General features: G+C 45.0%; 2 protein-coding genes across 3 annotated transcripts; one reads left to right on the plus strand and one right to left on the minus strand.

Annotated features, from left to right (window-relative positions):
- Positions 1-380: 380 nt before the first annotated feature.
- On the plus strand, positions 381-9,683 carry LOC120828018 (uncharacterized). The gene is made up of 14 exons (XM_040191304.2): positions 381-578; positions 2,364-2,684; positions 2,885-3,193; positions 4,596-4,877; positions 4,966-5,101; positions 5,390-5,559; positions 5,652-5,933; positions 6,087-6,383; positions 6,476-6,760; positions 6,881-7,043; positions 7,623-7,783; positions 7,956-8,031; positions 9,140-9,167; positions 9,324-9,683. The coding sequence occupies exons 1-14, from the start codon at positions 512-514 to the stop codon at positions 9,471-9,473; spliced, it is 2,727 nt and encodes a 908-aa protein (XP_040047238.2). The 5' UTR covers positions 381-511; the 3' UTR covers positions 9,474-9,683.
- A 349-nt stretch (positions 9,684-10,032) lies between these two features.
- rrp8 (ribosomal RNA processing 8) lies at positions 10,033-14,395 on the minus strand. Of its 2 annotated transcripts, none has more exons than XM_040193624.2 (8): positions 14,084-14,395; positions 13,887-14,007; positions 13,100-13,361; positions 12,156-12,984; positions 11,268-11,397; positions 11,073-11,179; positions 10,883-10,979; positions 10,033-10,592 (listed from the first exon to the last, which is right to left on the minus strand). In XM_040193624.2, the coding sequence occupies exons 1-8, from the start codon at positions 14,275-14,277 to the stop codon at positions 10,479-10,481; spliced, it is 1,854 nt and encodes a 617-aa protein (XP_040049558.2). In that variant the 5' UTR covers positions 14,278-14,395; the 3' UTR covers positions 10,033-10,478. The 2 variants fall into 2 exon arrangements, with proteins under 2 accessions (XP_040049558.2, XP_040049567.2); XM_040193633.2 differs by having other exon boundaries at positions 14,121-14,350.
- Positions 14,396-14,644: the final 249 nt, after the last annotated feature.

Below are 14,644 nucleotides of genomic sequence, written 5' to 3' on the forward strand. Positions count from 1 at the left end.
AAACAATACACAGAAGTGAGTGATTTCCCAAACTGCAGACGGGCTGTCGCCGAGTGCCCCGGCAGGGACAGGACGGTGTGGGTGATGTATGGTTTACCACTTGCTGGGGCGCCCTGCTATATGAGGTGCCTGAGTAACTGAACAGACACAGCGCATGGCGACTTGGAGAAATTACACAGTGAAGAAAAAAACAGAAGTCCATTTATTGTTTCAGAAAAGCAAAATGGAGAAGCGGTTTGACAAACCTGACAAATCCTACTGTGTGTGTGTGTGTGTGAGAGTATGTGTGTGTATGTGTGTGAGCTTATGGACCAGATATGGGTGTGCAGCAAACGTGCACCCAAGAAGGTAAAAACATCGGTCTCAGCTGTAGAGGGTGTATACACATAACCATAAACCACAAGACACACACACACACACACACACGCACACACACACACAGGCTTTAAATACCTTTTTGCCTTAGATACTGTCAGATCAATGCGACTGTGTTTCACTCAATGACGCCAGCATGGGACACTCAGGGCTGTTTGTTTGGTTTTTTGTCCTAAATGTTGCTCACTGCTTGGAAATCATGGGTAAGTCTGCAGGGTTACAATCTGTCTGTGACTGTCAGCTGTTTATGGGCTTATTTTACTGGTCCTCAAGGTCGTGTTTAACCTGTGGCAGTTACACTAAACAGTGCTGCTGGTTTTCCTATGTGATGAGTCCAATTACCAAGGCACCTAGGCAATAAAGCCACGTGCCGCATGTATCTTGAACACCCTAAATGGTAACTATTTTTGCTAAGTAAGTATTTCGCTGACGGGCAAGTTCGCATTGTCACTCCAGCTGTCACTTCATCATTATTTAGTAAGGGCGTCACCTAAAACCACATTAGTTCCCTTTACAGCCTTTAAAAGTTAATATATGAGGGCCGTTAAGGTTTTCTTTTGAGCGAAGGAGAAACCCGCTGCAGTCTAGAGTTCAGATTTTCTACTCAATGTTTTTGTTGTTTTTCTCTTTGCTTCTGCTGTCTCTGGGTCTAAAAATGTTTGAAAACCAACAAAAGCTGTTTCTCAAAGTTGAAAGTCTTCTTTGTTTACCACATCCCCAGTCTGTGAAGAAATACCTGCTTTGCACCACTGGTGAACGGCTGCTGTTTGGTGAGAAAAAAAAGAAGCCTCTGGGGCTCAGAAAATATGGTGCAATGCATGAATCTTTTTTTTTCTCTCAGTTATTACTTAGTCCCTATTCTTAAGGTGTTCCTTTTACGTGGTTGGCTGGCATTTAGTTTGGCAAACACCTGCAAGGGCAATTGAATTATAAACCCACAAGGCATGATTGAAATGATGCAGCATATTTATTTCTCTCCCTGTGTGTCCTTCCCTCTTAAAAGGCTCTCCACATTGTTTCCATTTGCTGTGATCTATAGTAAGACCAACATCGTTTCAGCTTTCACCGTGTTTGATATAAACATCTGAGTTTCTACTGCAGCGGCCGGCTGTAAGTTATGTGGTTTTCCATGCCGCACAGCAGCATCATTATTTTACTCATCGTGTACCTAAAGCCGAGGTTCTTTGCTTCAGCTGCCTCATGGGCCATACCGTGTCCTCAAGTGCACTTTGATGAAGTCATTGCAGGAAGAAGAATTATGGAGCTTTGCATGCATTGCACACTATTCTTTCTGCAAGTGTTAAAAACCCGTCATCGGCTCTACGGAAACCTCCTCTTGCTGTGGCTCAGTTCTGAGCAGTGTGGAGGGTTGTTGGTGGATGGATGGATTAGGGCGTAGCTTTTGGACTGTTTTCATTTCATTAACATAATGGAGTCCTCTGATAAATATACATTGTGGGGCCAAGGTTGGATTTTGTAAGTGTCATTGTGTGCACAACGTCAATCCCTTTTTACAGTGCTTTGATTATTAGCGTTTTTGAGCCAAAGCTCTGTGTTGGAAAGCCACGCTAGCAGCACGGACGGAACCGTCTGCCAGTTGTTGCCCGACAGTGAAGGTGTCTAACGTTATCTGCCAGACATGAGTGTGTCAGCATTGTTGTCAGCGGGTTTGCATGGCTGGAGACCCTCACCCTGGTTTTTGTTGATTAGTCATTGACACATTCTAATAATGATAAAATGACCGAGAACCCCGTCACCACTGAGCCGGTTAGTCGTTCTCATCCATCACAGTTCCGCTCAACTAGTGAAAGCCGGTAGGATGAGAAGAAAGAGCTCAACAAAGGACATCTATCAACATGCTATCTGTCGGGGACAATCACGCCGCGTCCCTCAAACATTTCTGCTCTGCTGGCGTTTGCAGTTTGAGGGGCGTTCAGGTGAATTTATTACCTCATTGGGACTGAAGGTTTCACTGTTGTGTGTCACAGGTCTGGTTGGAGAGAGGATCCATGAAAACATCACAGCAGTCCTGGGGGAGGACGTCTACCTGAGCTGTACTTACGTGGGTGAGAGTGAGATCCAGGACGCAGAGTGGAAACGCCAGATCAACTCCAAAATGAAATCCAAGCGACTGGCCGGATTTTTTAATGGCGAGCCATTTAGCCGCGATGGCATCTCAAAGCCGGACTCTCTCACCAACCTCACAGTTAAGATGAAAGTGTCCAGTGTAGAAGTGGAAGGAGAATACATCTGTGAGTTTGAGGCTCAGGAAGAGCCGTATTACGGCAGTGTACATCTCACTGTAGTAGGTAAGTCAATCCAACAACCTATTATTTTCTTTGCATCTCCACAGTGAGAAAGAATGATCCTAATGGGATTTCCATAATTTAAAATAATTCTAAATGGTCGAATTGCATTTTGATTTAATATGGGGATAATCAATCTTTGACCAAAGACACGCCGATGTCTTGTCCAAGCACATTGACATGTTTACTGCATTCATTCACAGCCCGGCCTGACATACAGATGCTGGTGAAGGCAGAGACCATCAACGGCTCCCATTACCAGTCGGTGTCGTGCTCCGCGGCCGGTGGGAGGCCCAGACCTCAGATCAGCTGGTTGGTCGCCGGCCTTCCTCCGTCCCATGACCCTTTTGCTGTGGAAGTGAGTGAAAGTGTTCACTCAAACGGCACCTACACAGTGAGCAGCATCCTGCGCTTCCCCACCCACCTGCAGGATGAGGACAGCGTGACTTGTGTGGTCCATCACCAAACCTTGCCGGAACCAAAACTCACCTCGGCCAGGGTGGAAACCTACAGTAAGCTCACGCTCACCACCGAGTGTGTCCGTGTTGTTGGAGGGGGACACGTTGTCTGCCGCATTCAGCAGTCTCAGTTTTGCGATCATGCATCATGACTCAGCATCTCACAATACAATAAGGTTCCTCTGCTGATTTTTCACACTGGCCATTGCTTCCCACTCTGCTCCACATACACAACGACAGACCATAAATCACACAATGCACTTTATTAACGTGGGAATGCTCTCTCTCACTGACGTCAAGCATATGGAACACCACAATGCAGCAATATGCCAGTGAGTAATTAATACCATCAGCGTGCATTTTGATGAATACATTTCTCTCGTGAAATTTGATTTTTTTTCTCACAAACTGCTCATGTGTGAGTAAAAACCTTTCATGTCCCTCACTCCCACAACGTTTAGAACTTTAACACACAATCTATATATATATATATATATATATATACATTTTGCATTGACGTGTTTCTGCTGCCCTCACGTGGCTATACCAATTTAAATATATAACTATATATACAGTACACACATACATGCATATGTATCAGTCACCCAGGCTGGCAAGAAAGAGCAAGTAAAAAGAATCTGTCAGAAGTTTGGTTTTCACTCTAACTGACCCAGCAAGGCTCAAGTTCAACCACCCAGCGTGGCTCTGGTTCCTGTGTCTCTGGCACAGAACAGACAAAATAGGTCACTTGTAACAAACCAAGCAAATGCACTTATGTGGTGCTGCATCTCACCATTTAAACGCCCTCCTTTTTCAAAGGGAACCATGGGAAGTGCAGAGCATCTGTGGCAAGCTGCACGATGTAAATATCCCATTAGCACAAGCCCTGCCAGCCAGCTCATTTGTCCGTGACACATTCACACCCCACTGAAGCTGCGCAGCTTCAGTCATTTTCCAGCTGCAGTGGCTAAATTCACAATAAACTATAGGCGTCGATGGATGACATTTTTAGAGCCAAAGTGCTTAAACTCACTTTAATAGCACATACCCCTCCCTAACACGCGAGCTCGCTTCTCTTTCTCTTTCTCGTTGAGGACGGCTGGGTGCTGTGTGACACCACAACCGTTGTGTATTTGATAATAGACTCTGATCTCTGCTGATTCCCTGCATTAAAGCCCGTGATTCTCTCAACGTCTGTTGGCGAGCAGCTGGAATCTGTTCTCAGCTGCAGCCCAGCCAACAGATGGGACAGGTGCCTGAGTCAGCACTCTCCAAAGCCCGAGCCGAAGCCCTGTACGGCTTGTGCTAAGCTCATCCGGCCCCCGGCTTCCTATTCAACAAAAACACCCTGAATCTCCATTTCATATGTGACTTTTAGATTTGCTGAATGAAACGTCAGACACTCGAGAGAGAGAGAAAAAAAAAACTCTTTTCGCCTTTCTTCCCGCTCTAATAGCGAGGCCGAACGTGAGCGTAAAAGCAGAGATGGTGCAGAAAGGAGGAGTGGAGTTCTGGGTGGTCTCGTGCATTTCATCGGGAGGGAGACCTGACGCTGACATCGCCTTGGCTTTGGACAGCGGCGAAGAGCTGCAGGGAGAGAACGTTACGAACTCACACATGCAGACGAGTTCAGTTCTCCTCCCTGTAACGGTATATGAGGGCCACAATATCACCTGCGCCTTTGACCACCCCAAATTCACGCACCATGTGACACGTGTCATAGCGCTGCCGTCTTTTTGTGAGTATTAGCAGTGTCTCACCTGAAATGACTTGGCTGATCCTCCGGAGGTAGAAGTTTCATAAAAATGTGCTTTATTATTATGCAGATTTGTCAGAGGTGGGAAGCGACAGTGATGACCTCCGAGCGGCTGAACCTTTAGAGTTGCAGGAAGGACGGACGGACGTTGTCATCAGCCTGCCCGTCACTGGCAACGTGCCACATTACAACGTTACCTGCAAAAAGTACCCGTAACTGTACTTATTATTCTTTTTTTTTCTTTAGTTCTCTTGTTTTTCCGTTCGGTCTGGTTTTCTTTTTATCTTGAGAAAAAAGGAGAACAACATGGGGAAACGATGTGTACCTTGTGAGGATGTGTTGACTCGTTTGGTGGCACCAAACCACAGGTGACAGACGGCAGGAATCAGATACCAACTTGTTTCCTGACTGAGAGTCATATTTTCTACCTCGGGTGATACACTACAACTGAAACATGGAGTCTTCTTTGTATTCTTACTTGTATTTCCCTCCAGAGACGACGGCCCCTTGCCTGACGGTGTTGAGCTGTTTGGCAGCAGCCTCACTCTTCAGGGTCCTCTGGAGCTTCAGCACGCCGGCCTGTACGAATGCTTCTTCTCCTATCACCACGTTAAAGCAAACCTGACGATCCGTGTCACAGTTAAACCTCAACGTATGCTGCCTGGTAGGTGAAACTCTTCTTAAAAGACTTTCACGGGCCACATTTCCACATCGCGTGACCGTGAGACATCAACATGGAACCTTCTCTCCTCCCAGTTGCTCCAACAATTGGAGTAGACTTTCGGACTGAAGACGGACACAGGCTGATAGAGTGCTCAGCAGCAGATGCTGTACCTGCAGCCAACATGTCCTGGCTTCTACCAGAGGGTTCGTCTGGAGTTTCTTGGTTCAATTTCACTTCTCATAATGGAAGCCACTCCGTCAGGGGAGTTTTACTCCTCCCTGCCTGCTCGCCTTGGGAGCTCACCGCAGAGTGTGTAATAAATCACCCGGCGTTCGAGGGGCCGGCGAACAGAAGCATCACCCTCCCTCCCTGCGGTATGTTCGACAAATCAAATCAAATTTTGTCTGAGGAGCGGACGTTTTTTGGCCGCACAAGCGCGGTCCGATTTCCATGTTATCTTTCTTATCTTCTCAAAAGAAACCCCCTGGCTTCCTGTGGTGTTTTAAACTCCTTCTTTCCCCACGCAGCCTGCCCCGAAATCACCATCAACTCGAGCACTGAGTGGACGGACGGCGAAGAGTTCACGAAGGTGGACTGCTCCGTGGAGAGCGTTGCCCCGGCAGCAACCGTGAGGTGGCATGTTGGAAACAGCAGCAGCATCGGTTACCTGTCTGCGACTGAGGTCCGGCCCGATGGTTCGGTGCGGGCCCGGAGCTCCGCGCGTGTCCCGTCATCTTCGTGTTGTGGTCAGAATGTGACCTGCACAGTGGAGCATCCAAGCCTGGAGGCACCAGAAAAAAGAACAATGCACATTCTTTTGAACAGTGCGTGAGTTCTTTCTTCAATCTGTGACTCATACTAACTCACGCAGCTGCTTATCCTCTTCCTCTTTGTCACCCCTTGTTTTCTTTTGCAGAAGCCCCCCTGCTGGCTGTGTCTCTGGTGAGACAGCAGGAGTCTCCTCTCTGGCTGGCGGTGTGTGACTACAGCGGAGGGGGCGTTGGGCCTGACCTCGCCTGGGTCCTTCCCGAGAATGCCAAAGGCCAAACATCCCTGCATTCAGAGCATGAGGGCTGTGTCATCAAAGCCAGGCTGACTTATCAGTTTCCTCTGGCCCTTCATGAGGGGCAGGACCTGACCTGTGCGTATCTTTTGGAACGGGGAGTGACAGAGAAAAAGACCATTCACATCCCCAGATACTGTGAGTTTAGAATCGATACCTGCACATTAAAGTTGCACCAAATTTAGTGATTCACGTGAATTGATTCTGCGATATGTAGATTCAAGGTTCAGCTTCATGGTTAAATGGGCTTTTCTGCAGATATCTCCTCCGTCAGAGTCTTAAATCACACGACTCGTCTGCAAAGCCGCTACGTTGGTGAAACCATCACGCGTAGACTGGCTCTCAAGGAAAACCATCACAACCAAAGAGTGCTGCTCCGAGTCGAAGGCAACGTGCCAGAGTACAACCTCGTCTGTGAAAGGTGATGCAGCCACCGTTATCTACCACCTGATGAGGAGGCAGCTGTGCGCACAGTGTACAGTAAAACATGAAGGCTTTTCCCAGTTGTAAGGAGCTATCACACCAAGAGCTATCAGCCTGGAGATGTTTCCATGACAGGCATATCACCCAGAATAACTTTAGGTTTAGAGATAATTTGTAATCCCATCAATGTGGGTACTGCAGCCCTTTGGGTAAAACTACACACACACACATTCTCTTGTGAATATTCACCAGAAGACCAAACGTGTTCAAATCCACAGCTGGAAATAGACCCCAACTAATGCACATGTACTCCTATTATGTATTTGAATAACTTTTCAAAAAAAAAATAAGAGTGATGTACTCGACAAACAAGTTAACAAACAAATTGAACTTCATATTATGGCGCAAACTCCAACATCCATGTCTAAAGTGTTGGAACAGATGAGCTGTAAACAGAGTTTAAAGCACTGACTCATATAACGTTGGATTATGTCTTTGTGAGTGATTTGTTCGGAATGAGAAAAATATAAAATGCTCCTTCTGAGACAAATTCAGCTCAAAGTGACTTGTGTTACAGGAGCGATGGCGCATTTGCCCAAATGGAGGGTGATGCGATGGTCTTCCAGTCCCGGCTCACGGAGCGGGATGAAGGCCTGTACAGCTGCCGGGCGTCGTTTTATCACCACACGGCCACCGTCCACATTCAAGTGGAATTCACCAGCGAGAAACAGCAGCTCGGTGAGTACGGACCATGTTGTGTTTGTTCATCTACAATCAGAGCGACTTGTGTACTCAGTACATTCCGATCGCATCAACATGCTGAGGAATGCTTTTCATTATGAAGTTTGCTGCGACTTTAAAAAAAAATACATTCGTGGCTTTAACAACTGTGTCCGTGTGTGTGTTTTAGCTCTTGCTGTAGTCGTCGGCCTTTCTTCGGCCTTGGCCGGCACCCTCGTCCTCGTCCTCACCTCCTGGGTGTGCTGGTGAGTTAATCACCTGCACAGGTAACGGTGGTTGCAGCACGGCAGGTGACGCGTAGACCAGTGAGAACGGCGCTGGCGGTGGCACAGAACACGAGACAAACAGGATGCGCGGATCGTTAACCCGAATGACCAAAAAACCCCAATCTCATGCTGTTATTCACAAACAGGAAGCAGTGTGGCAGAAGGCAGACAGCTGCCTCTGCGCCGCAGCCCTGTTTTGCAGACAGGTAACACATTGTAGATGAACAGATTAATGATTCCAGTTTCCTGCTTTGGCTTTTAGCAGTGTTATTTCTGGCACTTTCAGCAGTCGGCTGCTGTTTGTTGGGCCAATTATGGACCAACGCCACATCAAGAAAGCAAAGGTCAAAAGTTCACAAGTCCACTACTTCAGAAGTATAATAAAATTCAAACTGCCAGTCACCATGAGGAAAGAAATAAAACCCATCTCTTCAGCGTGTCACTCGTCTTTTACGACTGATGTGGGACATCTGTCACAACCCTAGAATCGTTTAATGGCTTCTGAGTGCAGAACTTTCCACATATTTCCTGTTCGCTGCCAAATCTAAGTTCAGGCCTGGATGTAAATGAAGCCACACAGTGAAGCACAACAGCAGTTCAGAAGCTGCCTCAGTAGGCCCACTTCTCTGGTCAGAACATTTAGTCAAGGTGCCATTGTGCTCTTATCCCCGGCTGTGATGGGCGGGTCCTGTCAGGCTAATTTGGGAAGGTCAGTCACACGACGTACAACAGGCGAAAACATGACTCCCCAGGAGAAAAGCTATTTTGGAAACACCGTCAACCCCCCTTTGCAACCTCTCTTCCAGTACTGGGGACACTTTTTTTGACGGCCGCGGGTCTTCGTTGCGTTGATGTCTCTAAGGTCCTCGTGTACAAAGTTAGCTGCTGCGTCTGACGTGAGATCAATGGCGAGGGCTCAGGTCACCCCTCGCTGTTTCCATCCATATTCCTGAAGCACAACGCGGTCACGCCTGCAACTTGTTTGTCAGGTTAAATCACAGTGCCATCTAGTGGTAAAGTTCAACACTACAATCTCCTTTAAAAAAAGTCAATAATTCACATAAATTATTTCTTTGTTGTTTTACAGCAAAATACATAGCCGGTCCCATTATAAGGTAAGACCAAATCCAGTTAAGATGAAAGCTTGTTTTCCTCCAGAAAAAAAAAGTTTTCATTGGGAATATTATTTTTCTATTATCCAAATCTAAAAACAGCAGTCCCTCAACCAGTTGACTCTCTCTCTCTCTCTCTTTATATATATATAAATTCAGAAAAAGGAGTCTCTCGCTGCGTTGACATCTCTGATGCAAGAGCCCGGCTCCCCTGAGGTAAAGAAGTCAGCAGTGACGGAAAACAAAAGCGAGGAATATGGTCCGATGGTCAGCTACTCCATTGTCTTTGACATCAAGAGTACAGTGTGAAGATGAAAGGACTTTTGATTGACATTCTGCTTTGCACTGTGAACAAAGCTATTGATAAAGGCTTGCTGGAACTGCAGTGTATTTTTAGCATAAGACGTGAAATAATCCTTTTTATGTACTAAAATGTGATTTAATCCTAATGAATTTGAATGATTTCAATGTATTACTTCAATGTATTTGTCAATAAAATCATTTTAATATAAATGTAAATTGCTGTTTGTATCAAGTTGTTACCACGTAACTGGACCAAAACAATCTCCAGATAAAGATAACTGTAACCGTAGCCTCCCACCATCTGAACCTCGTGATATCTTTGGTCATCTAAATCAGTGAGGACCACCTGCTGTGGCAACCAGAGTTAAGTCTATGAATACAGTCTCTTACAGCTCATGAACCACCCCCCCACCCCCCACCCACCCATCCATCCACCACACACACACACACACACACACACACACACACACACACACACACACACACACACACACACACACACACACACACACACACACACACACACACTGTTACACCCTCTTGTGGCAAATTGTCACACACACAATTGAGCAAAACAGGTTTTATTCTAGACCACAAAGTACAAATCAAAAATCTATTTCTTTTCAATGTCCCTCTCAGATCAAAATAAGAGTCAGTCAGTCCTCCTGCACTGTAAAGCATACAGTCATGAAACATTTAAGAGTAAATTTTATTTTTTATTCGACAGGATGAACTTTACTAAAATGGTAGCCTGCATATGTTTAGGCTTTCTTTGAAATAAAAAATGTTTTACTGATAAGCTCATATCTACATTGATGTATGAAAAACAATGTACAATTAATGCAGAAAACTCAGCTGTCAAATCTGTGAATTACAGAGGCTTGAAAGTGTGGCAATTAAGAACAATACATTTAGACACAAATGTACAACTGCTGCTTTGGAAAACGGTAGATTGAAGCAGAACATTCAAACACACTGCTTCAAAAGTCCATGAAGTCCTCCCACATACATTCATCTTTTCTTGTAGAGACAGGGCCTCAACTGCAGTCCAAATTTCTTTATGCTTTCTGGAGCATCTTGCACCTTCACTAATTCAAAGGAGTAGAAATGAGTGCCCTCTGTGGACTATAGCGAGACAAGAAAAGAAAACACAAACCACTCTGTCAGTTCCAAATATTCACATCAGATAGATTAAGGTATGGTTAAGATCTTAAGATTGAGCCTTGAAATGTACATACAACTTACATATATCTTACAGTTATCTTGGATGTTTGTTGCAAACAACAAACCAATTTACGGAACATATTTTGTGCATGCAACACTGACCATTTGCTTTATTAGAGTAAGCATTTCATTTGCATGCGTCAATTTGGTCTATGTATGAGAAAGACCAATAAGGACTTTTGTTGTCTCACCTTGGTCGACATCTTGAATCCCAGACTTGTCAGCGCAGTGACAAAGTCCCGCACGTTCTCGAACCTGCTCGCCACTTCTGCTATTTTCAGGACACCCCTGCAATAATTGTGCAAATCGGTTGTCCAGACATGTGCTGTACATGCGCATCGTCATTATTCTTGCTTTTACAAAATCAGTGACATATCTCACCCTCTCTTTAACACGCGGTTGGCCTCTGCTAGGAAATCGGCCAGGTTGGTCCCCATGAGAGAAAGGCAGAACACAGCGATGTCCACGGAGCCGCCACGAAGCGGCACCTGCACAGAGGGAAGGCCTTACGTTTGCTAACAATCGCACGGAAGTGGAGGATTGGCGTGCAGGGAAAAAAAAGAAAACGACACTCACGTTGGCCATGTCACAGACCGTAACGAGATCGCAGGCGGCGGCCAAGTCGAAGCTGTGCACTTTGTTCTTCACGCTGCGCGCGATTTTACAGTCGCCACAACCAAAGTCTGCCACCACCAGAGAGGGAGGTCTGAAATAAACGGCAGATATGAGGAGTTTGCAATTACAGCATATTAAACTGAAAGTAGCAGCTCGCCTTTAAAGGGAATCAATACGGTGTTGAGGCTGCTCTGTAGTTCATAGGACCACTAAACAGGGAAAGCTGTTGATCTTCTCCCGTAACTGCTGACATAAACAAAGCGATCTTCCCACAGCAGCCAAATGACGCATCGAATCCACACCCACAGTGCAGCGTAGCCTCCTGCATTATTCAGCGCTGACAGTTCTCAGCAGAGTAATGGAGGATATTTACTGTGATAATCCAAGTTTTGGACCGTCGATAAGAAATGGTGTGGACATTAAATAGTTTTTACGGTTTTAGCAGTTGAGAGAGACGGTCCTGTTGATGTGAAAAAAGCGGACCTAAAGAGGTGTGTTTGTCACTCTGCATTTTATCAGGCTATATTGATCAATGAGAGCATCTAAATTTAGTCTATGTGGTGAATCAAATCAAAACATAGTTGAAAATATAATCGTGTTGTTTGGTTTTCCAACATGTATGTGTATATGTGTTGATCCTCTGCATGTGTGTTATAACTAAATCTCAGCTCAAGATGAACTCTTTGTAGCTTCAAACTGCATCCTATGGTCGTCTTCGGCAAACGTACTTGGCTCGAGCGACCCTACGCCAGAAGTGTGAAATTTAATTTGGTTGCGAAGGAGATCCGGTCACGATTGTCAGAAAGTAAAGTGTTTTGGAGACAACAGAACACAGTGATAACATCTCACTTCTGTCGGATGAAGGAGATGATGGCGTCCACCGGGTTGGCGGGCCATCTCTGAACCTGCGCCGTGTATCCTCTGTGGTAGATCCCGAAGGCCTCGGGGTCCTGCTGGAACATGCGCTTCGCCTCGCCGCTGGACGTGCTGTACAAAACCTCATTGATGTATCGGAAACGGGCAGAATCCAGTCGCTGCTCCACGCGGGACCTCAGCGAGGCGGCGCGGTCCTGTTTGGCCTCCTCTTCTTCTACTGCAGGCTCATCGTTCGTCTCAGCGGGACTCTGCTCTTGGACCGGCTCTCGCGTTTTGATCAATTTCCGCAGCTTTTCTCTTTTCAGAATCTCTTCTTTGCTCAGCTCAGGTTTTAGTCTTTTTACTGGTGACTGTTGCTGCTCACCTGCGATCTTCACTTTCTGTTTTGATCCAGAAGCCAAAGACTTATTTGCGTCTTTTTTAACTTTGGCGCCAATTGGCTTCTTTTCCGCTCTGAGTGCATTTGTGTCTGGTGCGCCGGATGAGTCTTTATCCACTTTTGTCTTTTCCAATTTCTGGGGTTTTCGTTTCTTTTCATTTTTCTTGGCTGGTGTCTGACCATTGATGTTTTTATTACTACGTGAATCTAGTTTGACTTCCTCCTTCAGCTTGTGTTGCTCGGCACAATTATTGATTTCCATCTTGGGCTTATCCTGACTGTATTTATTTTTACATTTCCTCTTGTTCTTCATCTTGTTTTTCCACTGTTGTCTGCTCAGTTTCTCTGTGTTGTCTGGTTTGGATTGGATATTATTTCCGTTGGTCGTCTCTTTCTCAGATGTTGTTTTTAACGTCAGGTCAGCTTAATGGAGGAAAGAAAACATTTAGATATTAACAACTGTGAATATCAACACGGTGTGCTTATTGATCCGGTGAATACTTTTCAAAATGTGAATAAATTCCAGCTAATTACTCACTTAATGTGTTTTCTTTCTTCCTCTTTTTTATTGCGGGTTTCTCGTTATTTACAGTCGGATCCAAGTGTCCATTGTTTGGCTGCTCTCCTGTTGTCTCTGCTTGCTTTCGCCTCTTACTTCTTTTCTTCTTTCTCTTGGTGTGTGATGGGACCACGGCGCCATCGCTGTCGCTGCCCTGCTGATGGTCGTCGTTCTTCCAGTCTGGCACTGAGCCCAGAGTCTGGAGGGTCCGCAGGAGGCTCTTCTTTCCAACCAACTTGGACTGATCAGGGGATGAATTCAGATCACAATAAGCCCTTCCATTGAAACATGCAGCCTAATGTCGCAGACTGCTAATCAGAAAAAAGTGTTTCTTTTTCTTTGTGAATGGGGAGTGAGGGGGGGCGTTGTACTACAAATTACATTTCTGTGTAATGTATTCCATTTCCAGGACGTGTATGAGATGCAGAGCTTGCTCAGGCAAACATTTTAGAGTCATTATCTTGTGTGTGCGTGTATACGTCAGCAGATTTAGATTACTATATTTTTCATTTATCTCCTCCTTTGTAGCAAATCTAACTTATTTGAACTTAAAAACAATTATTTATTGCACTGCTTGATTGTTCCAAAAATGAGATAATCTAAAAGAATCTACAGAATATCAGCAGTTAGATACATTTCCAGGCTGCAGTCTGTTCTTTCACTGCGTATGTTGAACTTGCACACTCAGGTTAACAAATTAAGCCTCATATCATTATTGGTGTTACAATTAATGGTTATTCTAACACGACTTTTACATTCAAGTTACCTTGACATCCGCGCGGCTGGTCGTCTTCTGTGTGTTTTTTCCGAGTACAGTTTTGCTCAGGACTTGAGCGTCTTGTTCGTCACTCCAGTCTTCATCCTCATTAAACATGTTCCCGGCAGGACTGTTAGAAACAAACGTAACGTAACGTGAATTCACTGCTGAAGATGAGAAGACAAACTGTGCTACCGCAGCGTTACCTTCTTCTCCATCGACACGCTAACTCGGCTAACTCACCAGTTTGTCTCCAACCAGAAGATATTTTACAAGTCAAACAGCTTGTTTCGTTGATGGCGGTGCTTGTATAAACAATTGTTTTTGTAACGAACGTGTAAATATGTCTGATAGCTGTAAAAAGATTGTCAAAGGCAAAAGCCACGTTGGTTGATCTCATGTGCGTAAAGGAAGCAAAACAGAACTACAGTCGGATGTTGATGACGTAAGCGCAGCATTGCTTTGTGGGACGTGAAGTTCTTAGAAACTACAAACATAGATGAACCTTAACTTCCTGCTGTTCGGGATTTGTAGAACAACACTGAACTAAGCTAACGTTAATTGGTATCATTAATATAATAACTATTATTATTACAATCGTCATCATGAGCCCATTGAGCTTTAATAAATAAATAAATGTGTTCATAAAAGTCTTGGTTAATAATTATACCTTTTACTACAGTATATGCATTGCACTTAAACATTCTTAGATCCGTTAACAATAGTTGTATGTAATTAAATATGAAGTGAAGAATAATACCATGAAT

Source organism: Gasterosteus aculeatus, chromosome 1, assembly GCF_964276395.1.
Source record: "Gasterosteus aculeatus chromosome 1, fGasAcu3.hap1.1, whole genome shotgun sequence".
Taxonomy (NCBI): Eukaryota; Metazoa; Chordata; class Actinopteri; order Perciformes; family Gasterosteidae; genus Gasterosteus; species Gasterosteus aculeatus.

Bases quoted from the DNA above. Each gene is read 5' to 3' on its own strand.
- LOC120828018 (XM_040191304.2), top strand. From the start codon at position 512: ATGGGACACTCAGGGCTGTTTGTTTGGTTTTTTGTCCTAAATGTTGCT. The intron at 2,685-2,884 runs GTAAGTCAATCC...ATTCATTCACAG, and splicing joins TGTACATCTCACTGTAGTAG to CCCGGCCTGACATACAGATG. The intron at 7,044-7,622 runs GTGATGCAGCCA...CTTGTGTTACAG, and splicing joins TACAACCTCGTCTGTGAAAG to GAGCGATGGCGCATTTGCCC.
- rrp8 (XM_040193624.2), bottom strand. From the start codon at position 14,277: ATGAGATCAACCAACGTGGCTTTTGCCTTTGACAATCTTTTTACAGCT. The intron at 10,980-11,072 runs GTGAGATATGTC...CAATTATTGCAG, and splicing joins AACCGCGTGTTAAAGAGAGG to GGGTGTCCTGAAAATAGCAG. The intron at 10,593-10,882 runs GTGAGACAACAA...GTCTCGCTATAG, and splicing joins GATTCAAGATGTCGACCAAG to TCCACAGAGGGCACTCATTT.